Source organism: Oscarella lobularis, chromosome 14 (genome assembly GCF_947507565.1).
Source record: "Oscarella lobularis chromosome 14, ooOscLobu1.1, whole genome shotgun sequence".
Classification (NCBI taxonomy): domain Eukaryota; kingdom Metazoa; phylum Porifera; class Homoscleromorpha; order Homosclerophorida; family Oscarellidae; genus Oscarella; species Oscarella lobularis.
The window spans coordinates 1740940-1760322 of record NC_089188.1 but is presented as its reverse complement, the minus strand read 5'-3'; the positions used below and the strand labels follow the sequence as shown (position 1 = coordinate 1760322).

Here is a 19383-nt window from a genome sequence, read left to right as displayed (position 1 = left end):
ACGTTAGCACTTCGAGGTTTTTTCACGTTTTTAGACCGAACTGCAAGAAGATTTCATTCGAAACGTTCGCAGAATTACATTTTCTGTCAATTCGCGTTGTTATCGATTCAAAACGATTTGAAACGGTGTCGCGAAAAGCCACAGTAAGTGACAGCACACGAGTGCCGTAAATTCTCGTAACCCTTCCCGTATCAGTAACGGACGAGGCATGTTCAGGCTCTTGCGACCGTTCTATCGCTCTCTAGAGCGTGCAACGACGTTGCACGCTCAAACGCTCGCGTCCTCGAGTCGCAAAGTAGAGCAAAAACGCGAAGAAGCGCTCGTCGGCGGCGGCGAGCAGCGAATCGCAAAACAGCACGAAAAAGTGAGCGATAAACGAAGAGACAACCGAACGCGATTCCCTCTACTGTACTGTGGACCCTGTACTGTACTAGGGTCGCCTGACGGCGCGCGAGAGACTTCGCCTCCTTCTCGACCCCGGCTCGTTTCGCGAGTACGACATGTTCGTGACGCACGACTGCGCCGATTTCGGCATGGAAAATCGAAAGGCAAGCCCAGAAAGAGAGATCCCAGCGCTCGGCAAGTAAGATTGTACTCGTTTTAGACACTAGGCGATGGTGTTGTGACGGGGAGGGGTAAGATCAACGGTAGGGACACATTCGTATACAGTCAAGTAAGGAAGATATATAGGTGGAGGGGTAGAGCGGAGTCATCTGCCTTTAGGATTTTACCGTATTTGGTGGAACGCTTTCCGCCGCTCAATCGAGAAAAATCTGCAAGGTAGATAGATAAATTGACATGATAGGAGAGAGAAAATCGATTCGTCTCAGATTATGGACAAAGCGATGCTGCTTGGGGTGCCCGTGATTGGCTTGAACGATTCCGGCGGTGCGCGCATACAGGAGGGGGTCGCATCGCTGGCCGGCTACGCGGAGATCTTTCAGGTGCTTATTGTTTTTTCCTAATGGGAACCTGCGCCGTCCTCGATTCGTTTCGATCGTTTCACGTAGAGAAACGTTAACGCTTCGGGCGTCATTCCTCAAATATCGCTCATCATGGGGCCGTGCGCCGGTTAGCTTTTATGCCTCTCGCGCGGAAATTGAGGTCAATTTGCTTCCTGCTGCGTGCAGGTGGTGCCGTCTATTCGCCAGCTATTACGGACTTCGTATTCATGGTTAAGGTGCGCGTATTTGCATACGATGATGGGTTCTATAGAAGTCACCTACCGCGCGTCGTATCCCATTCTAAAACGAACAGAAGCCCTGTTACGTAACGGCCTTGAGGCTCTTTTGATTTTGATAGCCGGAAATTTTAAATGAGAAGAGGGGGGGCTTGAACTAGACAGTGTTGTCTTTGAGAGAGAGAGAGAGAGAGAGAGAGAGAGAGTACTAATGGGTGGTGGTATGCGTCTCCCTTTCTCGCACAGGACACGTCGTTCATGTACGTGACCGGACCGGACGTCGTGAAGGTAGCTAGGAACTTTGTTTGCGAAGATCGAGCCGACGCCGATTTACTTACTTAGGCCGAATTGCACGAAGACGTGACCCACGAAGACCTAGGCGGAGTCAAGACGCACTCCAGTAAATCTGGTACGGTGCTATAGAGCGTTTTTCTCGCCCCGTTTTATTTCTCTCGCCCGCGCGGCCAAGGCGTCTGTCACTACGCATTCGAGAACGACATCGACGCGCTGTCGCGGTAACGATACGCTTTCTTTCTGTGCGTGACGTCGCGCAATCGATCCCCAATTAGCACGCGCGAGTTTTTCGACTTTTTGCCGTTGAACAACAAAGAGCCGGCACCGATTCGATTTTCCGACGATCCGAGGTGCAAAAAGACCCCGCTCTTTTTTTTTTTTAAACCTGCTCTCAGGGATCGACTGATACCGTCTCTTGATACCGTGGTCCCGGAAGATCCACTGAAACCCTACGACATTCTCGACGTCGTTACTTCGGTATGACGAACCCCAAAGAGTCGGTGCTATGTGATGGGACGCGTTCGCGTTGTTCACAGGTGGTCGACGAGGGCGACTTCTTTCAAATTATGCCCGCGTTCGCTCGAAATATTATTGTTGGTTTTGGTCGGCTGAACGGTCGTACCGTGGGCGTCGTCGCCAATCAGCCGCTGGTCGCTGCAGGTTTGGTCCAGTTCCGTTGGCATGGCTACCCGTACCTCCTCGTCTTTTGCTTTGCGAAACAGGTTGTTTGGATATCAACGCTTCGGTGAAGGGAGCTCGTTTCGTGAGATTTTGCGACGCTTTTAATATTCCAATCGTCACGTTCGTCGACGTGCCCGGCTTTCTACCCGGTATAGCAATCCGACTCGATGATTTCGCAATAGAATAAAATCCAACCAAGGATCGAGTCAGGAGTACGGTGGAATTATACGCCACGGCGCCAAGCTTCTGTACGCCTACGCCGAGGCGACAGTTCCTAAAATCACAGTCATAACGAGAAAGGTTGCAAAGGGCAATTCGATCCGCTCTCCGGAACTATACACTGGAGCACTTTGTGCCTATAGGCATACGGCGGCGCGTATGATGTGATGAGTTCGAAACACCTGCGCGGCGATGTCAACTATGCGTGGCCTGCCGCCGAAATTGCCGTCATGGGAGCAAAAGTGGGATCGTTCGCGGCGGCTCCTTATATCTGTTTCATTTTCTAATGCAGGGGGCTGTGGCAATAATCTTCAAAGGCCAGTCCGATATTGGTACGATGGGTCGTTCGATTTTTGTGTAAACATTTGTACGTCGTTTGCGTGTGTGTAATTTGCAGCTCGAAGCGAGGTTGAGTACGTCGAGAAGTTTGCGAATCCGTTTCCAGCTGCTGGACGAGGTCGGAGGGGTTGGGGCGAGAGAGGGCCCGCAAACGAATGTCTGTCCTTTGTAGGCTTTGTGGACGACGTCATAGCGCCGAGACAGACTCGTTTGCTGCTCTGCGACGATCTCGACGTGTTGGCGTCCAAGAAGCTGACGAATCCGTGGAAAAAACACGGCAACATACCGCTGTAGTAAGGTGCGAAGTTAACTTGGTACTACAGTACGGATCCGCGGGGTGGGGGCATAGGCCAGCTGACATTCTCTCTCTCGCTCTTTCCCCAAGTTTTGTTCTGATGTCCTAAGCATGTTAGCCTCTGTGTGTGGTCATCCCTCATTCCACTGCCATTACCTGAATTCAACTCAGTGATCTGTTAGTGTTCCTCGTATTTCTGCGGAAGCTTAGAGTATCGTAAAGTGTTCCCGTCGAGCTGCGCGACTCTGTAAACACATCGGGCGGTCTGCCATACTATATATGGACTTAGGTGGCCCAAGCGCGGTACTCCGGCGCTGTCTATAGCGGGGGGCGGTCGCTAATGATCGGTTCGCTTAAGCCAAATAGACGAGGCACGCGAATCCTTTATGGGATACCTACCTCGACGCTGCGTGGACTGAAGTCCCACTGAGCCGCGTCACCGTAATGGGCAGGCGGAGTTTCCGAATTTAGAAAAGGACTGATGGGGGGGAGGGTATAACTGAGCGATCTTTTCGGAATTGACTCCCAGTCTCTCTTTGAGCGCTCTTCACGATGATTGGACTGTCCGCTTTTGCTCTGTGCCTTGCACTTGCTATGCCACTCGTAGAGACGTGCAGGGTGTGCGGCTCTCACTTCAACGAGGAGACCTACCAGGAGCGCTGGCGGAAGACGTGCGATGGTTAGGACCTGCACGCGCACACCCACAATCCCTGACTTGCTTTCGATTTGCGCAGAAAATCGAGATCAACTGCTCCCTCCGAGTCACTATCTCGACCAGATGGCAAATCAAACGTGCGAAGTATGGGTCCTCGATCAGGCTTACGACGACGACAAGCAGCGAGAGAACGGCGGCGGAATGCTTTACATTTACGACAGTGCAAAGTTGAAAAGTAATCGCGGCCAAGGTAAGATCTCGCGGTATGCATCTCTCGCTCTCGAACGGGCGTCACATACATCACGTTTGTACATTGCCGACGAGTGGCATAAACACCGCGCCGCGACTACATTTTCATTCTAAGTTTTCGTCCTTCTCTGTGAAGGTGCCGTCGCGACTATCAATATGACGAGCGCTACGCTCACAGCGAACGTCGCGCTCAACGGCGCGTGCCGACGTGGCCAAAAGCCGCACATGATATCGTCCTATCCCTATTTTACCCACATGAACTATGCTCTCATCAGCTACGTTGGCAGCGGCGACATTCAGGTATTGTTCGTTGAGTGCCTAATGCCGTGCACCTGTGTCCTTGAACTCTCCGCCCTCGAAAAGAAAAACATCCGCACTAATGACTCAAGCCAAACTGTGACTGTTTCTTTTTAAACGAAACGTCAACAGAGCGAGTGCTTTAGCTTATTAATTCATTTCAGGTGATGGACATCAAGACGAGAAAAATAATTGGCTGTTACAATACGCTGAGCAAAGGTGACATAATGTAGTGTGTAGTAAATTAGACGTTTAGCACGTGCCCATGCACCCACGTCGTAGGATCGCCGCAAAATCATTACGCGGAGTTTACCTCCGACGGCAAATTCATAGTCGTACTTGATATCGGGGGATCGACAGGTCGTTCAGGTCATCTGCACAAGATCAGGTGAAGCACACTAATGAAAAAGTCGACCACTAATTAAACTTTTCCTCCTGGTGCTGTAGAGTCGAAAAAATGCCAGGTCAAGAGCTGTATTTGAATCTAACTCACGAAAAGACGCTTAAACTACAAAACTGCATTGAGGACTTGGCAACAAAAGCGGCGCGACCCATATGCGGCGGCTTCGAGCGACGCAATGGACTCTTTTACGTCACCATGTCCCACGGTGGTCTACTCATCGCTGACGCCGAAGGAGAAGAATTCAAAGTCAGTCAACGAGGGGCTGTATAAAACAATCTGCTTCTATGTTTCCCATAAGGTTGTAAAAGTTTATAGTCACCCAATCGTCAAAGGAGACGGCTGCGGCGGAAGTCGGCGGTACAGCGGCAACTTTGGTATGGTCACCAACGGGTAAGCGGACGTTTCAAATCGTTGTGTCTACTTTTTGCAACCGTGTACTTTAGAGCGTCTACTGGAAAATCCAATCTGGGCGATTATCTTTACTTTCACAATACAACTGCACCGTGTCACGGAAAATTTCCGAATCCAATCGAAGTACGAGCTAATAACTCGCACACAAAGTTTTAAGTCTCACAAGTTTTGTCGTGCTCTCTCAGCTGGAAATTCCCAAGTGGAAGCCGAACGCGGAAGTGTCGTATGACAATACTCCGTACGGTAACGTTCCTCTCGGCGACACGCACGGCACCGGTATGTGCGTCGTCAAGGAGACGGGGGAGGAGATACTGTTATCAACTATGCGACTATCAAACGAGATCGTTTTTGTCAACACGTCAACCCAGCAGATCTTTGAGAGACTGTCTCTGGTTAGAAGGGAGTTTGTTCCTAATCCCACTCCTGATCTAATCACGCTGGCTGCGTACGGAGGCGAGGTCATGTGCATGGCGTTGAGAGGCGGAGTGCCGCTCTCAGCCATTGGAAAATTCAGAGACAATTTTAGAAGAACTCCAGGTATTCGTAGTTGATTTTTTGGTGGATACTGATAAACACAGAATTTCTAAATTAGGTATGCTCTGTGTTCATATGGCCGATGATTGCAGGAGTTTCACTTTTGACGAAAAGGGTCAGTACATAATGAATTATTTGAGTGCTCGCCTTATTATCATTTACATACAGATTTTTATCCAACAACTGAGCAGTTGTATCCGACTCCTGATCCCCATGCAATCCTTCAAGTCTGCTACGAAAAAGAAGCGTCTCTTGAATAAACTCAGACTTTTTTCTGTCAGTTCGTCAAAAATGTGATCTCATGTTTCGTCTCAATAAATGTCCACTGCGTATTGATCAAGTCAATCACGTGTAGGCCTACGTAGTAGGTGGGCAGGCATGCGCGGCTAGCCGACAAACGACGATGAACGCGACGTCTCTTTACACGGCCGTGTGTCGAGCCATCCTACTCGCAAACCCGTCCGACGCGTCATCGTGGTCGGACATCGCCCTCCTACTCCCCTACCTCCGTCGCAGTCTGAGCTGCTGCGCGTGCGGCCTTCTAGCGCGCGAACCGGTCATCGCGCCGTCGTGCCGTCACGTGTACTGCCGCGAGTGCGAGAACGGCGGCAAGGAGCCCATACTGAAGATCACGTGCAAACGCTGCAAGGATCGACGCCATCTCGTCGCCGACGAGCACGCGCGCTTGCTCGTCGACTGTTACCGCGCCGTTTGCGACGTCGTGAACGCGAGCTACGCGTCGACGTCGTCGACGACGCCTAATAACGGCGGACGAGGCGTTCTCGCGCTTCTCCTCGCCGAAACGATCGGCGACGTGCCGCTCGCGTCCTACGCCGTTCTACCGAAGACGAATTCGCCGTCGCACGACGTTCAAAAGGACGTCGAACGGCGGCGACAGGAGGTCGTCAACGAATTGGCCGAAGATCAGGAGGCTATGCCGGGTATTGTGGCGCAGTTGAGTGCCGGGCTCGCGCGCAAGGGAGGCGCGGCGGCGTCGTCGGGGAATCTTTCTCACGTTTCCAAGGGGCGAATCGCCAAGGAGAAGAAAAATTCTACGAAAACTGCTAATAAGCGAAATTCTAAGAAAGCGAAGTATTGATTTTTTTGACCGTTCTGCTAAACTATTTGAATTTTCTGTACGTTGGTATCGACTGAAGTAGTGTTAGATGCTCAAGCATGGTAAACTTCCAGAAATTAATTTCATCCAGGAACCGTTCCCTCCTTCTCCACTTCTTAGTCCCGTATTCCAGCGGGAAAGCATGTCGACGGACGAAGCTTCGACGGCTCGTAAGAGTCATCTTCGCCCGATTAGTGCACTTCGCGTACTAATCGACGATTGTCTAGGGCCTCAGCGATCGTGCAGAACGCGCAAACACACGGCGCGCCGATCGGCTCTCGAAAAAATCCGGTAAGCGCGTCACTCGCACTCGAAGACATCCTAAACGCATCTTCTTCGGACGATTAGGAGAGCGAAAACCGAAGGAATACGCGTCGAACACGAGGTTCGTCGCGTCGAGAAAAGCGCGCCTTTGTGCCACGCCTCCGCATCATTGTTATGTTTTTAGTCTCCGAACGAAATCGAAGACGTCTATCGCTTAGTCGACGAGAGAGAGTACGCAGAAATAGTGACAGATCGTCGCGACGACGATTGGATCGTGGACGACGGTAAGCGCGACGAGAAAAAAAAGGGAAAAAACGCGCGAGTACGTAAACCGGAACAAATCGCGTTCGCAGACGGAACCGGCTACGCCGACGACGGTCGCGAAATTTTCGACGATGACGAAGAGCAGCCTATTCAAGCAGCAAAGAAAGGTGTTCGATTTGAAAAAAAAAATTATATATACATATATATATTTTATTCTCAGCGAAAGGGTCGGATCAGACGAAAAAGAAGAATGTGAAAAGACCGGGATCCGGGTCGATTCGCAGTTTGCTTTTGGCTGGGCCGCGTAAAAAGGCCAAAGAAGTACACTGAGAATAACTCAAAATTCAATTCTTTATGTGGGAATTTTCGTAGGAGAATGTTTCGGTTGCAAACGATTCTGTTTTAATGGATGTTTTACATGATTTGGAGGTAGGCGTTAGTCGACTGACTATCTTTGGCGATCGATTTTTGACGCGTTTTGTAGCAAACGTCGACGCCTTTGACTCTGAAAAAGGGTAAAAAATTGCGAAAGTGAGAAGATGCTGCAAGCTTGTAGCTCTAGAGCGTTGTCTGACTTCTTCTTTCTATTAGGAGTACTGGTCTCAAAATGTCTACACCTATGAGACCTTCGGTATTAGCTGCCTCTATAGTCTTATGCTTTGGTAAATTTCTATTGACGTTTTTCATTATAGGAGTCGAGGAATCCATTGGGTCGACGATCTTTTATGAGCGACGTGACGTCGTATCGAGAACCGGCTTTTGGCGAGTTGAAGAGTCAAAGTGCCTATGAGCAAAGGCACGAGGAAGGGGAGAGCAAAAGAGCGACGGTGCAAGAAGCGAAGGATATGGGAAGGTCCTACGCAACTGAAACGAGAGCCAAGAGCAGCGGCACAGCAGCAGAAGATATAAGGTATTTAAATTCACGACTGAAAACATGTTTTTCATCGTTCCCCTTTACTCCGATTCGTAAGGAACGACTGAAACGGCGCCCCGGCGCGCCAGCATTCCACTAAGTGTAGCGCACGTTCTAGAGGCCCTGCCCTGTTATAGAGGCGGCATATATCACCTAGATTTTGCTGACCAAGCTTATTCTCGTTACTGCGCATCCGTTCGCTTTTTGCCTCCAAAGAACGATCAAATGTCTTTAGAATAGACTCACAATGCACTTCGCGACCGATTCTTCGCTTCTACTCTCTCGTATCAGGCATTTTGTCATGCGTTACAACTGACGTCATATGTAGCGTGACAGGGCGTGTCTTGCGTACGTGGCACGCGTTTTATTGTCGTTTTTTCGTGTTTCTAGATTGATTTGCGACAAAATTCATTTGTTTTCGTTGTCAGAAACGTAATTGCGGCCGATTGAACGCACTTTTTGTGTGTGAATAGCTGCAGTCGAAGTGACCCAGGCAGGGTTGTTATATATATACCCAGCGTTTCCATATACTTATCAGTAGCAGGAGCATGAGCTCTTGGCTAGGATAGAAGGGAGTTGGAAACGCTCTCCAAGGGTTTGACCATCATGGCCCGGTGGCTGGTCACTCTCCTCACTTGACGGCTTCGGCCTTCCTAGTCATTAGTTCCTCTGCGCCTGTGAGATACCTCTGATACCGGATAAACCTCCATAGCACCGTCTTCCGTGTGGTTTGTATCAAGTGTCGTAACTTTTTAATTTTTTTAAATTTTTAAAAAAATTCTGCATTGTTTCCCACGCCCTCCTTAGCTCTGACTCATAAGAAACGGAAGAAATGGGCCCTCATTAGATCAACTCAGACAAATTTCGTAGCCAATTTGTCTATAGACTAATTCCGTCCTCCATTAATTAACTCCATTTTCGATACGGTGTAACTTATTGTTAACTGTTTCGGTGCAGTGGCATTGAATGGGACGACGACTTTGGGGGATTCGATGACGCTTCTGCGGATACGGCAATGGCCGTGGCAGCTGAAGACCGCGCAAAGGAAACGGAGACTCGTTCATCTCTATCTCAAATCGAGTCCGTCAAAAGAAATCAGGTCGACTGCTATTTGTATGCAGTGTGTTTTTCTAGGGTCGAGACTTTTAAAAGTGTCGGATGGGAAACGGTAAAGGACGGCGAAATTGATAGTGACGCCAAGGTCAGCTCTTCTTCTCCTCGTTCTTTTTCGTTTGAATGATGTAGACGATTCCTATTGTCTCTGCAGATGTACGACACTTCAAACGTTGACACGTCTTCGCTGCCGCTGGTAGAAGTCGACGGTAGATAAAGTGGCAGACATATCTCCTGCTCCCACATTAGTTTTTTTTCTGCCAGGGGAGGAAGTACTGAGGTTCTATTGGCTTGACGCGTACGAAGAGCCGAAAGCCCCAGGTGAACTTCTCCGCAGCGTTGTAGGTAAATGGTACATATTATTGTCGTCCGTCTTAGGAACTGTCTACTTGTTTGGAAAAGTGTGGATCGATTCGGCGAAACTTTACGTCAGGTAAACGAGTCGTCACCACTTATGGAGGTTCCACCCTCATTGGATTTTTGTAGCATTATTTTAACTGCCCTAATTTATTTTTCTTTTTTTAGTTGTTGCGTGGCTGTGCAAAATATTCAACGTCAGATTTACTTTCTCATGAGAGAAAAAGTAGATGAATTGCTTTTATATTTTACGATGTTTTATTGACGCTTCTTCTTAGTCTTCGGACTCTTCAGGGAGTGACGACATTACGATAATGGACGTTTACAAGGTACACGGAAGAGAAATGGTCGCAGTTCTACTCTTCAGTAAATTCTTGTGGCATCATTTAAGGAATTTGACGAGAAGGTGTCAAGTCGTTTTAAAATAATGAAGTTCAAGTCGAAAGCGAGTGCCCGGTTACGTATAAATCGTTAGCCAATTGTTCTTGTTTGCCCACTAGCCCGTGGAGAAGAACTACTGTTTCGACGTTTCAGGAATTCCGGCACGAGCGGAATATTTGGAAGTTAAATATCCAGTATGAAAAGCTATGACGAAAGAGAGAGAGGGGGGGAACGCCTAGACTTTCTTTTAATTAGTCCAATTACCCGGCATTGCCTTCTGACTTGAAAGGGAGCACGTTTTCTCACGTCTTTGGAACCAACACGTCAAGGTGCGTTCCCTGACAGGCTAAATAAAATTACTTACGTGTACCTTTTGGCTCGATTTGCAGCCTGGAAACATTCCTTATCAACCAAAAACTAAAAGGTCCAAGTTGGCTGGATATACGTCTGCCAAGTGAGTAGCAGTAGCCTGAGTCATCGCTTCTCTGGACTCTTTCTCGTTTGCAGCTCCAGTGCTAGGAGGACGGCAGGTCAGCTGGTGCAAAATTGAGGTAACCATCGAGAAGCCTGAGCTCGTCAGAGTCGTCAAGGATCCGCCGTCGCCTCCGCCACTGGCAAGAAGCTCTCATTGCGGCGAAAAAAATTCTCTAATTGATTATTTTTTCAGGTTGTGATGAGTGTCTCTGTCAAAACTCTTCACAATGCAAAGACTCACGCCAACGAGGTAAAATCTTGAACAACTAGCACCACAACTTGCATCTCTTGTTAAAAAGATACTTTGCATCGGAGCTCTGATCCACTCTGAAGTCCAGTTGGACCGAGGGGCCCCACGACCCATTTCCCAAGCCCATCTGGCCTGTGCGTAGAGAGGAAAGAGAGATATAGGCTAAGCTTTGTACGTGGCTTTCAGGCGTAACCAAACTAAGCGACAAAGTGCTTCCCTTTGGATTTGCAGACTACTGTAAAAAGCAGGGATCGGTACAGCTTCCACATTGACTCACAATTTCCTTAAAATTCGTTTTCCCTTTAATTCATAGCAACTGAAAGTTGAATTGACGTCGTCCGAGCGTTCAATGCTCGCCTTCTTTCTGGCCAAAGTGAACAAAATCGATCCCGACGTGCTAGTAGGCCACGACATCTACGGCTTCGAACTCGACGTGCTGCTCCATCGCTTTTTCGCCAACAAAGTTCCCCATTGGTCGCGAATAGGCCGACTCCGGCGCTCGGTCATGCCGAGACTGGGCGGCGGACCCGGCGCTCGTTCGTCGGGAATCGCCGGTCGAATGGCCATCGCTGGGCGGCTTCTTTGCGACGTCAAAATATCTTCGAAAGAGTTGATTCGCTGCCGGAGCTACGACTTGAAAGGTACGAGCGATTTAGACACAGTACCGTTCAAAGGGAAGAAGCACTCCCGCTCTCTAGCGTCTAAGTAATACGTTCGCTCTTCGGTCCCCCAAATAGCGGGCTGCAATGAAAAGCCCCCTCTCGAGCAATGTTTACCTGTACTAAATATCAGAGTAGCAAGGGGGGTCTTGGCTAGGATAGAAGGGAGCTAGTTAAACTCTTTGAACGGTATTGTACACGCGTGTATGAGGCGAGTGGTAAGGAGAACTGTAGAATTATCGAGCCAAATTTTGAATTATAAACGGGCGTCGTACGATAACGACGACATGGTCAGAATGGTGACGAATGGACCGCAGCTATGGACTTTGATCAGTCACACCGTCGTAAGCCAACGTTTAGAACGTCTTCTCCCTCTCTTTCATGTTGAAATCTTTAGAACGATGCCGCTTTGTCTCTTCAAATTGTATTCGAATTGAATGTGGGAGTGCATATATTCGTTTTGGTAGGGATTTTAGTAGCGTTCTTTCGTTTTTCAGGCTCTTCCATTGGCCTTGCAAATTACCAACATCTGCGGCAATACGATGGTATGACAATTAATTTCAGGTCGTTCTTGTCTCTACCTGCAGTCTCTCACAGGCAAGAACGTTACTAGGAGGCAGGTCGGAGAGAAACGAGTATCTTCTTCTTCACGCTTTCAATGAAAAGTTCGTTATCCTTTTCTCCTCTTCTTTTTGGCGATGTTCTTGTTTTCGTCAGAGGCTACCTGTGCCCAGATAAAGAGTTCTCTTCTTCGAAGCCAGTATATTGGCTATTCAGTAAATTCTTACGTGTAACGGTTTTCCCAGGCGGATCACAATGATCCGGAGGAGGATGACGAACAGGGAAAAGTTGCGTCGAAGAAAACGAAGGGAACGAAGGGAAAGAAAAAGGCTAAATATGCTGGAGGCTTGGTTTTGGAACCGAAACGAGGTCAGAGCTACGCTTGGCGAAGATGAATCAAGATATAGAAATTGTCTTGATTTCTAGGCTTCTACGACAAATTCATTCTCCTGCTCGACTTCAACAGCTTGTATCCGTCTATCATTCAAGAGTACAACATCTGTTTTACGACTGTGGACAGAACGTCGAGACGGCAGCCTCAAGTAAGGCAATTCTTCGACTATGTGACGTGCAAGCATTGGGCAATTCGTTTGGCAAGGACGACGAAGAGGACGAAGACGTCATCGTTGAGTTGCCTGATTCGAGTTTGGAGCCAGGCATTTTGCCCACGCAAATCAGGATGCTGGTCCAACGTCGTCGAGAGGTGACTCAGCAATATTCATTGTGCACAAATGATGACGGGCTTCTGGTTCACGTAGGTCAAAAAACTCTTGAAGACGGAACCTAAAGACTCTGAAGCGTATGTGCGGGTGAGTTTGGAATTTTCGTTCGCCTTGGGCAGTGGACTGATTTAGCGCGTCTGCTTTTGCGCAGTATGACATTCGTCAGAAGGCGTTGAAATTGACGGCGAACAGCATGTACGGATGTCTCGGTTTTGCAAACTCGAGATTCTACGCGAAGCCTCTTGCCGCTTTGGTGACGGCCAAAGGACGAGAGGTCAGCGACCGAAGAGAGCCATTCCTAAGAGAAAACAATTTTTTTCCATTTCGTTATAGATCTTGCTGAAGACGAAGTCCCTGGCGCAGTCTGTGAGTGACGACCTCCTCATGAAAACGGAATGGGAAGGGTTCTTGTTTTAGCTCAATTTGGAAGTCATTTATGGAGATACTGATTCTATCATGATCAACACAAATTGCACGGATCTGAGTCAGGTCCATCAAATCGGCCACCGAGTTCAACAAGAGGTGAACAAGTTGTACAAGCAAGTTGAACTCGGCATCGACGGCGTTTTCAAATGCATGCTTCTGCTCAAGAAGAAAAAGTGAGTCAGGAATTTACACGCCGTTTTTTGACGAGAGTCTCTCTCGCGTATAGATACGCCGCTCTGATGCTTCAGGAAAACAGAGACGGTGTGTGAAGCTTTATCAATTAGAGAATTTCATATAAGTTGTTATACTATGCAAAGGGAGCGTGAGAGAAGTAGCTGAAATGAAAGGGCTGGATATAGTGAGAAGAGACTGGTGCGGATTGGCTCAAGGCATGGGAAGGTATCTCTAGAGCTGAAACCAATAGCCTGCCATATCAAATAAACGCTTTCGTTTTATAGATATGCAATCGAAGAAATTCTATCCGGAAAGCTGCGAGAGGTGCTCGTCGATAACATCCACACTCGCCTGCGAGAGCTTCGCGACGAAGTGGAAAACGGTCGCGTTCCCACGGACAAGTTCGTCATCACGAAGTCGCTTTCGAAAAATCCGGACGACTATCCGGACAAGAAGAGCCTCCCTCACGTGCAGGTAGCACTACGACTCAGAGCCAAAGGCCAGCACTTTCGCTCTGGGGATACAGTTCCATACGTTATATGCGAGGTAGGTGAGAGGCTGTCTTTGTTTTGTGTGAATTGAAAGTGATTTTTAGGATGGAACAACTATGGCTGCTACTCAGAGGGGATATCATTGCGATGAGCTAAAGAAGAGTAGTCATTTGAAAATAGGTATTCGAGCGTCTGCAGCTCTTCGTTTCGAGTTGACACGTACGTTTCAGACTACAAATGGTATCTTCAGCATCAGGTTCATCCGGTTGTTTCTCGCCTTTGCGAGCCTATTGCTGGAACCGATCAGGCGCTTATTGCCGATTGTCTCGGTGGGAGAGATAAAGACCGTTGAGTGCTTCTATTAGACTTTCTATTAGGATTGGATCCGACTTCCTACAGACATGCTGACGTCCAGGATGACGATGGAGAAGGGGAAACGTTTCATATAAGCAAAGACGAGAAGTTTCAGGCTAGTTTTGATTGGACGTTTTGGTTGGTGCATGCGAATTTTGAGTTTCTTTCTCAGGATTGCGATCGGCTTTTCATCAAATGTCGACGATGCGGAGAAGAGACTCAGTGCGAGGGTCTCGTCAGGAAAACGGTGAGTTGAAGCCATTCGTACCTAACGACACGTCAACATATTTTGAATAGGACGTCGGATTGTACGAAAACGGCCTTTCCTGTTCGGCGTGCGGAGAACCTCATCAGAGGGTCAATCTGCAAAATCAGTTGACAGTCATCATTAGGAAACACATACATGAGTATTATCAGGTAGGTTTATCAGTACCGTTGAACGGGAGCATCCTCCTCCTTCAACGTCCTCTTTGTTACTGTTACAGGGAGTCATGCTGTGCCAAGACGACGTGCCAGAAGAGAAGAGGGAAACGCGACGCGTTTCTCTTTTGATGCAGAGAAACTGGAAACCAAAAGTGCGTCAACGAGTGAATTTTTACCCCCCACGCTTAGACTTTCTTCTTTTTATAGTATTCCGACAATAGATTATATCTGCAGTTGAGGTACTATCAACACCTTTTTGATCATCAAGCTACGAGAAACGAAACAGAAGGGGAAGACAGGAGTTTAGTTTATCCAAGTTAGCTCTTCGTCATTTTTTTCTTTGTTCTGTGCAATGCTTGTTTCTTTAGTTTTAACCAAGAATACCGAAGATGCCGCAGCTCTTCACGGCCTAGTGAGTAGGCATCTTGAGCGCAATGGGTACTCCGAGGTGGATTTGAGCACGCTTTTTAAAAACCTTCAAGCTTCGTGAGAATGTCTATTCCCGAGCTTGCACGCACATTTAGAAGCATTCCAAAAGTCAAGGTAAATTTATGTCTAGCAACAAAACCGTGTTGTCTCTTGAGCTATGAAGAAAATGAAAGAGCAAGTTTAGAAGCTAGCTCATCTCTCTGTCTCTCTCAGTAAGGCAACAACCAAATATCATTCTTATGTCTGTGTCTATAGACTATATGCATGCACACAATCGAAGCAACGATACAAAATAGATCTAGATCTCAGCAAGTACAATTTGATATGTGAATTTTTAGGGCTCTGTCGGACGAGAAGCGGTTTCAGCGGCCTGTTCTTTGCTACGTCGGCTATCTTGACCAGAAGGTTGATAAAGAGCATGATCACCTGTCGGCATATGAAGAGGTATCATTGGATACGACGGTACACCTGCGTGTTAGGGAAAAATGCACCACTAGCCCCAGTCCTGCACCGCACTCGCTACCCACCTGGCTGATTAGGCGGAATTCCCGTTGGACCACGTACAGACGAATACCCTGAGAGGATGTAGGGCATGTACGGTGACGTCATACCCCCCGGAGGTGCTCCCATGATCATACACTGGGGATGCGACATTGGCATGACGGAAATGCCGGGCGTATGGGCGGCATTAGCCGCTGCCGCCGCCGCCGCCGCCCATTGGGTCACCACGGGCATCTCGGCGGCTCTCGGCATGACGAGCTGTTGTTGCTGCTGTTCCGTTTTGGCGGGCGATTGGACGAAAGGCGGCGGAGCAACTGGCGCAGTCGCGTTCGTGACAGCGACGACCACAGGAGGCGGTGGCGGCGGATGAGCCGCAGGCGCAGCGGGACTCATGCCGCCGCCAGCTTGAGCCGGAGGCATAGAACCATTCACCTGGCTTGCGCGCTCTCGTTTTCTCCATTTGGCTCTGCGGTTTTGGAACCATACCTAGAGTGACATCACATCGTCTATTATTAGTCTTTCACCAAAATATTCAGTTCCCCCCCCGACCTGCACTCGCGCTTCGGTCAGTCCTATTCGTGTCGCTAATTCTTCGCGCGTAAAAACGTCGGGATAGTGGGTTTTTGAGAATGCGTCTTCGAGAGATTGGAGTTGAGTGGGAGTAAAGGTAGTGCGATAGCGCCTCTGCTTGCGAGGCACCAGCTGCCCTTTCGCTTCTGGATCTCCACCGTGACCGTACATCATCATACCTGTACGAAAAAAATCCATTTTTTATAGTTGCGCTAATTCGGTTAGAGCAGAAAAGGAATCCGGCTGCAGCGTCGCCAATTCGATTAATTATCCCTCATCGACGGAAGCAATGTACGGGGGTAATCAAATTAAACGCGAAGAGCTGTCGGATCCCCCGTTCCACGAAGCCCGAGACGCGAGACCGTTAGTCGAAGGCGCCGCCGGTCTTCCTGTGGATCCGTACACGTCTCGATAAAACGAGAGATCAAAACGAGAGCGAACAAACGCGAACGACTCATGCTACTATGGCACCTAATAAGTGCTGCTAATGACGACACAACGTTGATTAGGACCAGCGCGTGTTAGCCAACTACTTGGCCCCAAGTGGGAACCGTCCGAAAGTCGAACGCTATACTAATTTTGCCTATTTCGTTCACGTGCAGCCGGCGCGAGTCAAGGTCGTTGATTGAAGACTCGTAGAGCGAAGTACGTCTACGTCGTCGTCGTTCGCGACGACGCGCGCGCGACAGGATCCTCTTACCTCCGGCCAGAGCGACGCGATCGAGTTCGCCTCCAACCACTCGCGCTGGTTCGTCGTTCGCGCGCTGCACGTCGCATTCGTTCGATTTCGCAGCAGACGTCGTATCGTCGATATTTGATCGCGGCGGCGGCGCGTCGTCCGCGTTCGTCGAAAGGCCGTCGCTGGCGGGCTGCTCGGCGCTTGCCATACGATCTAAAGAGGCGAACGAAACGACAACTGCACTGAGGGTAAACGCTTATAGTCCAATGATATCGATTTCGTCGAGTTCGCGTAATTAGGGCTAATGCTCTCGCAACCAATCGGCGAGCTATTCTTCCTAATCGATTCAATCCATTATGACACTTTCCTTATCGAATTAGTCTACGACGCACCAGAGGTAAGTGCCTGCAAACAATTATCGCGGAAATGATACCCACACGCACGTGTGGAGAGTCAGCCGGGCCACTGGAGAGAAGAACAAAGGAAAAGAATGCGTGTTCTTTTCTTTCTTCTCCTCGGCCTGGGATTGGCGATGGGACGAGATGACGAGCTCAAGGTCGAAGTCCTGTACAAGCCGAGCACGTGCAGTCAGGTGTCTAGAGAGGGCGACTACCTTTCGTATCACTACGTCGGACGCCTGCTGGACGGAACCGAATTCGACTGCAGGTGCGGCGTAGCGAGAGAGAGAGATAGAGCGAGAAAAAACACCAAAAACGCCATCTCTGCAGTTTCAACTATGGGAAGCCGTATCGATTCACGCTCGGTCGACGCATGGTCATACTCGGCATGGATCGCGGTCTCGTCGGCGTGTGCGTCGGCGAGCGTCGAAAGATCACCATTCCGCCCGATATGGCGTACGGCGAGAGTGGCGCCGGTGAGAAAATTCCTCCCAATTCGACGCTCGTCTTCTACGTCGATATGCTAACGATCGAGAGAGTGAGATCCCCGGGGAACTTCGTTTACGAGGTGAGAACGTCCGTTTTTTGTAGAACGGACACGCCTTGTCGCCGTCTGAGACGTTCGACGATCTGTACATGGCTGCAGTGAACGCCTACTTCGGTGAACACTACGAGGAGAGCATTGTGCTCTTCGAGGCTGCCTTGAAGGCGAAAAGGGCCGAGGACGCTTTCTTGAAAGATTGCTATAGGCGCACGTGCACTGTAGCAGACATGTCGCATTTTTCTAGTGGGGGTGGCGGGGAGTTCCGGGACGCGTTTCTGGAGGAGATTTCCTTGCTCGTCGAAAGGATCGACTGTGTGAAGAAATGTCACCAGTCCCTATTCGGTCGACACAAGAGATTTGATGCAGTCGTCGCTGCCGACTGGGAGAGACGCATCGTCTACAATTATCTCCAGTTTGCCTATCACAAAATGAATAGAATGGACGAAGCGCGAGAGGCGTCCCAAGCGTATTTCGAGTTCAACAAGAAAGAAGATCTTGCCACTCGAAACGTGAAATATTATCACAGTCTCATGCCCAAAGGCAATGTGATATACAAGCCGAGGGAATGGCACATGGAGCACAAGCAGTTATACACCCAAGCACGTCGGGACTATGGAAAGCAGAAGTGGTCTGAGGCCATCGACAAGCTAGAAGAAGCCTTGGAGAAATTTTATGTGGCATTCGATGACTGTCGTCTTGGATGTCTTGAAAACTTCACAGACTTTTTTGACCAAGATCTGGACAATGAAATCGGAGATGACGTTCTCGGTGCCACTACGAGATATGTTGGCGGGTACGTAACGTGTCAGTTGAATTGCTTTCTTACGCTGACTGATTACGAGGAAGAATCTGGTGCAAAAGAAAAACGCTTCATTGGTTCTCACTATAACTACCTTCAATTTGCCTACTACAAGTGTAAGAATGAGTGAGGGAGGGTATTGACGATGCCTAGATAAGTAAACTATTTCTTGTAGTGGATGATATCAAGAATGCGACTCAGTGTGCTGCAACGTATCTGCATTTGCATCCGGATGATGACACAGCAAAGTCGAATGTTATTTTTTATGAAAAGCAGCCCGGTGCTGATCTGACCCCTCGAGACGACGCGTTGCAGTTTGAGAGCGAATTGGTGAAATTGCGCCTCGTCTTTCAGAAGATCAGGCTTCCTCAAGAGTTTTTGATCTCTACGCCGCCGGATTCGTCTCAAAGGAAGAAAGGCGACTTGGGAAGTGACGAAGAAAAAGGCGACGCTATGGTCAAGCAAGCAGGAGACTCAATAGGCGAGTCGACTCGCGAGGAATCAAAAGGCAATGAGCAGGTAAAGGACCCAGAAAACAAAACAGATAGTATCGCTTTTTGAAGGGGGATAGTTTTTGACGACAGAGATACTGTCGTGCGCCAAAAATTCTGTCTTATCGAATAAATTCCGGTGCTTACTGATTCTTCTTCACGTCTCAGTCAGCTTCTTTCTGGTTGAAGAACGCCTTAGGTCTGTTCAATCTGTTTCGTCACGTGCGTTTTTGCGTTGGCGTCTACTTAGGCGAGGGAGGCCCGAAGGTATCTCTGGTGTAAGCCTGAGGAAGCACTACATTAACCGCGCATTTCTTGAAACAGAACGTACGTACGGGGCGCTGTCTGCATTACCGGGCTTTGTAACTCTAGGAAAAACACGCGTTCGACGCACTCAGGGTTTGTTTCGCAAGGCTTTGCACACTTCTCAGTGCGTAGAATTTGCATTTAGTTCTATGATGCGATACTCGCT

General features: G+C 48.9%; 6 protein-coding genes across 6 annotated transcripts; 5 read left to right on the top strand and 1 right to left on the bottom strand.

Moving 5' to 3' along the window:
• The first annotated feature begins 187 nt into the window (after nucleotides 1–187).
• On the top strand, nucleotides 188–3125 carry LOC136195163 (propionyl-CoA carboxylase beta chain, mitochondrial-like). Its single transcript, XM_065984434.1, has 19 exons — nucleotides 188–364; nucleotides 435–548; nucleotides 605–673; nucleotides 724–780; nucleotides 831–944; nucleotides 1011–1071; nucleotides 1131–1180; nucleotides 1427–1468; nucleotides 1523–1589; nucleotides 1650–1695; nucleotides 1750–1824; nucleotides 1870–1951; nucleotides 2011–2134; nucleotides 2197–2304; nucleotides 2355–2455; nucleotides 2518–2616; nucleotides 2667–2706; nucleotides 2772–2831; nucleotides 2886–3125. The coding sequence occupies exons 1-19, from the start codon at nucleotides 209–211 to the stop codon at nucleotides 3005–3007; spliced, it is 1587 nt and encodes a 528-aa protein (XP_065840506.1). The 5' UTR covers nucleotides 188–208; the 3' UTR covers nucleotides 3008–3125.
• Nucleotides 3126–3334: 209 nt separating this feature from the next.
• Nucleotides 3335–5896, top strand: LOC136195164 (uncharacterized). The gene is made up of 11 exons (XM_065984435.1): nucleotides 3335–3687; nucleotides 3743–3913; nucleotides 4049–4212; nucleotides 4374–4428; nucleotides 4492–4597; nucleotides 4657–4858; nucleotides 4911–5002; nucleotides 5056–5146; nucleotides 5209–5560; nucleotides 5616–5672; nucleotides 5726–5896. The coding sequence occupies exons 1-11, from the start codon at nucleotides 3561–3563 to the stop codon at nucleotides 5815–5817; spliced, it is 1509 nt and encodes a 502-aa protein (XP_065840507.1). The 5' UTR covers nucleotides 3335–3560; the 3' UTR covers nucleotides 5818–5896.
• Nucleotides 5897–5951: 55 nt separating this feature from the next.
• Nucleotides 5952–6755, top strand: LOC136195126 (E3 ubiquitin-protein ligase MSL2-like). Its single transcript, XM_065984395.1, has one exon. It carries the CDS (start codon nucleotides 5961–5963, stop codon nucleotides 6654–6656), a length of 696 nt encoding a protein of 231 aa, XP_065840467.1. The 5' UTR covers nucleotides 5952–5960; the 3' UTR covers nucleotides 6657–6755.
• A 48-nt stretch (nucleotides 6756–6803) lies between these two features.
• Nucleotides 6804–15209, top strand: LOC136195603 (DNA polymerase alpha catalytic subunit-like). The gene is made up of 49 exons (XM_065984986.1): nucleotides 6804–6844; nucleotides 6902–6965; nucleotides 7023–7059; nucleotides 7123–7222; nucleotides 7292–7369; nucleotides 7423–7523; nucleotides 7575–7631; nucleotides 7687–7733; nucleotides 7794–7833; nucleotides 7895–8112; nucleotides 9073–9195; nucleotides 9250–9316; nucleotides 9383–9437; nucleotides 9493–9549; nucleotides 9607–9661; nucleotides 9754–9811; nucleotides 9864–9914; nucleotides 9977–10030; nucleotides 10086–10160; nucleotides 10222–10295; nucleotides 10356–10420; nucleotides 10474–10580; nucleotides 10634–10690; nucleotides 10740–10824; nucleotides 10877–10944; nucleotides 11004–11331; nucleotides 11584–11693; nucleotides 11747–11788; nucleotides 11847–11894; nucleotides 11947–12014; nucleotides 12067–12109; nucleotides 12156–12279; nucleotides 12337–12452; nucleotides 12509–12613; nucleotides 12669–12719; nucleotides 12784–12906; nucleotides 12966–12998; nucleotides 13050–13231; nucleotides 13285–13319; nucleotides 13376–13457; nucleotides 13517–13778; nucleotides 13828–13903; nucleotides 13954–14052; nucleotides 14101–14192; nucleotides 14250–14324; nucleotides 14375–14494; nucleotides 14563–14652; nucleotides 14708–14816; nucleotides 14869–15209. Exons 1-49 carry the CDS (start codon nucleotides 6817–6819, stop codon nucleotides 14988–14990), a joined length of 4356 nt encoding a protein of 1451 aa, XP_065841058.1. The 5' UTR covers nucleotides 6804–6816; the 3' UTR covers nucleotides 14991–15209.
• On the bottom strand, nucleotides 15088–16962 carry LOC136195619 (homeobox protein aristaless-like). The gene is made up of 4 exons (XM_065985006.1): nucleotides 16701–16962; nucleotides 15980–16179; nucleotides 15457–15916; nucleotides 15088–15397 (listed from the first exon to the last, which is right to left on the bottom strand). Exons 1-4 carry the CDS (start codon nucleotides 16885–16887, stop codon nucleotides 15264–15266), a joined length of 981 nt encoding a protein of 326 aa, XP_065841078.1. The 5' UTR covers nucleotides 16888–16962; the 3' UTR covers nucleotides 15088–15263.
• LOC136195611 (cartilage-associated protein-like) lies at nucleotides 16642–19061 on the top strand. The gene is made up of 5 exons (XM_065984998.1): nucleotides 16642–16927; nucleotides 16979–17345; nucleotides 17408–17615; nucleotides 17669–18536; nucleotides 18596–19061. Exons 2-5 carry the CDS (start codon nucleotides 17170–17172, stop codon nucleotides 18979–18981), a joined length of 1638 nt encoding a protein of 545 aa, XP_065841070.1. The 5' UTR covers nucleotides 16642–16927; nucleotides 16979–17169; the 3' UTR covers nucleotides 18982–19061.
• Nucleotides 19062–19383: the final 322 nt, after the last annotated feature.

Bases quoted from the DNA above. Each gene is read 5' to 3' on its own strand.
- LOC136195611 (XM_065984998.1), top strand. From the start codon at position 17,170: ATGCGTGTTCTTTTCTTTCTTCTCCTCGGCCTGGGATTGGCGATGGGA. The intron at 17,616-17,668 runs GTGAGATCCCCG...CGTTTTTTGTAG, and splicing joins ATATGCTAACGATCGAGAGA to AACGGACACGCCTTGTCGCC. The intron at 18,537-18,595 runs GTAAGAATGAGT...TATTTCTTGTAG, and splicing joins TCAATTTGCCTACTACAAGT to TGGATGATATCAAGAATGCG.
- LOC136195164 (XM_065984435.1), top strand. From the start codon at position 3,561: ATGATTGGACTGTCCGCTTTTGCTCTGTGCCTTGCACTTGCTATGCCA. The intron at 4,429-4,491 runs GTGACATAATGT...CCCACGTCGTAG, and splicing joins TTACAATACGCTGAGCAAAG to GATCGCCGCAAAATCATTAC. The intron at 5,147-5,208 runs GTACGAGCTAAT...GTGCTCTCTCAG, and splicing joins AATTTCCGAATCCAATCGAA to CTGGAAATTCCCAAGTGGAA.
- LOC136195163 (XM_065984434.1), top strand. From the start codon at position 209: ATGTTCAGGCTCTTGCGACCGTTCTATCGCTCTCTAGAGCGTGCAACG. The intron at 1,590-1,649 runs GTACGGTGCTAT...CGCGCGGCCAAG, and splicing joins GACGCACTCCAGTAAATCTG to GCGTCTGTCACTACGCATTC. The intron at 2,617-2,666 runs GTGGGATCGTTC...TTTCTAATGCAG, and splicing joins TTGCCGTCATGGGAGCAAAA to GGGGCTGTGGCAATAATCTT.
- LOC136195126 (XM_065984395.1), top strand. From the start codon at position 5,961: ATGAACGCGACGTCTCTTTACACGGCCGTGTGTCGAGCCATCCTACTC.
- LOC136195603 (XM_065984986.1), top strand. From the start codon at position 6,817: ATGTCGACGGACGAAGCTTCGACGGCTC. The intron at 12,720-12,783 runs GTGAGTTTGGAA...GCTTTTGCGCAG, and splicing joins ACTCTGAAGCGTATGTGCGG to TATGACATTCGTCAGAAGGC. The intron at 12,907-12,965 runs GTCAGCGACCGA...ATTTCGTTATAG, and splicing joins TGACGGCCAAAGGACGAGAG to ATCTTGCTGAAGACGAAGTC.
- LOC136195619 (XM_065985006.1), bottom strand. From the start codon at position 16,887: ATGGCAAGCGCCGAGCAGCCCGCCAGCGACGGCCTTTCGACGAACGCG. The intron at 15,917-15,979 runs GTCGGGGGGGGA...ATGTCACTCTAG, and splicing joins TGACCGAAGCGCGAGTGCAG to GTATGGTTCCAAAACCGCAG. The intron at 15,398-15,456 runs GTGGGTAGCGAG...CCTAACACGCAG, and splicing joins AATTCCGCCTAATCAGCCAG to GTGTACCGTCGTATCCAATG.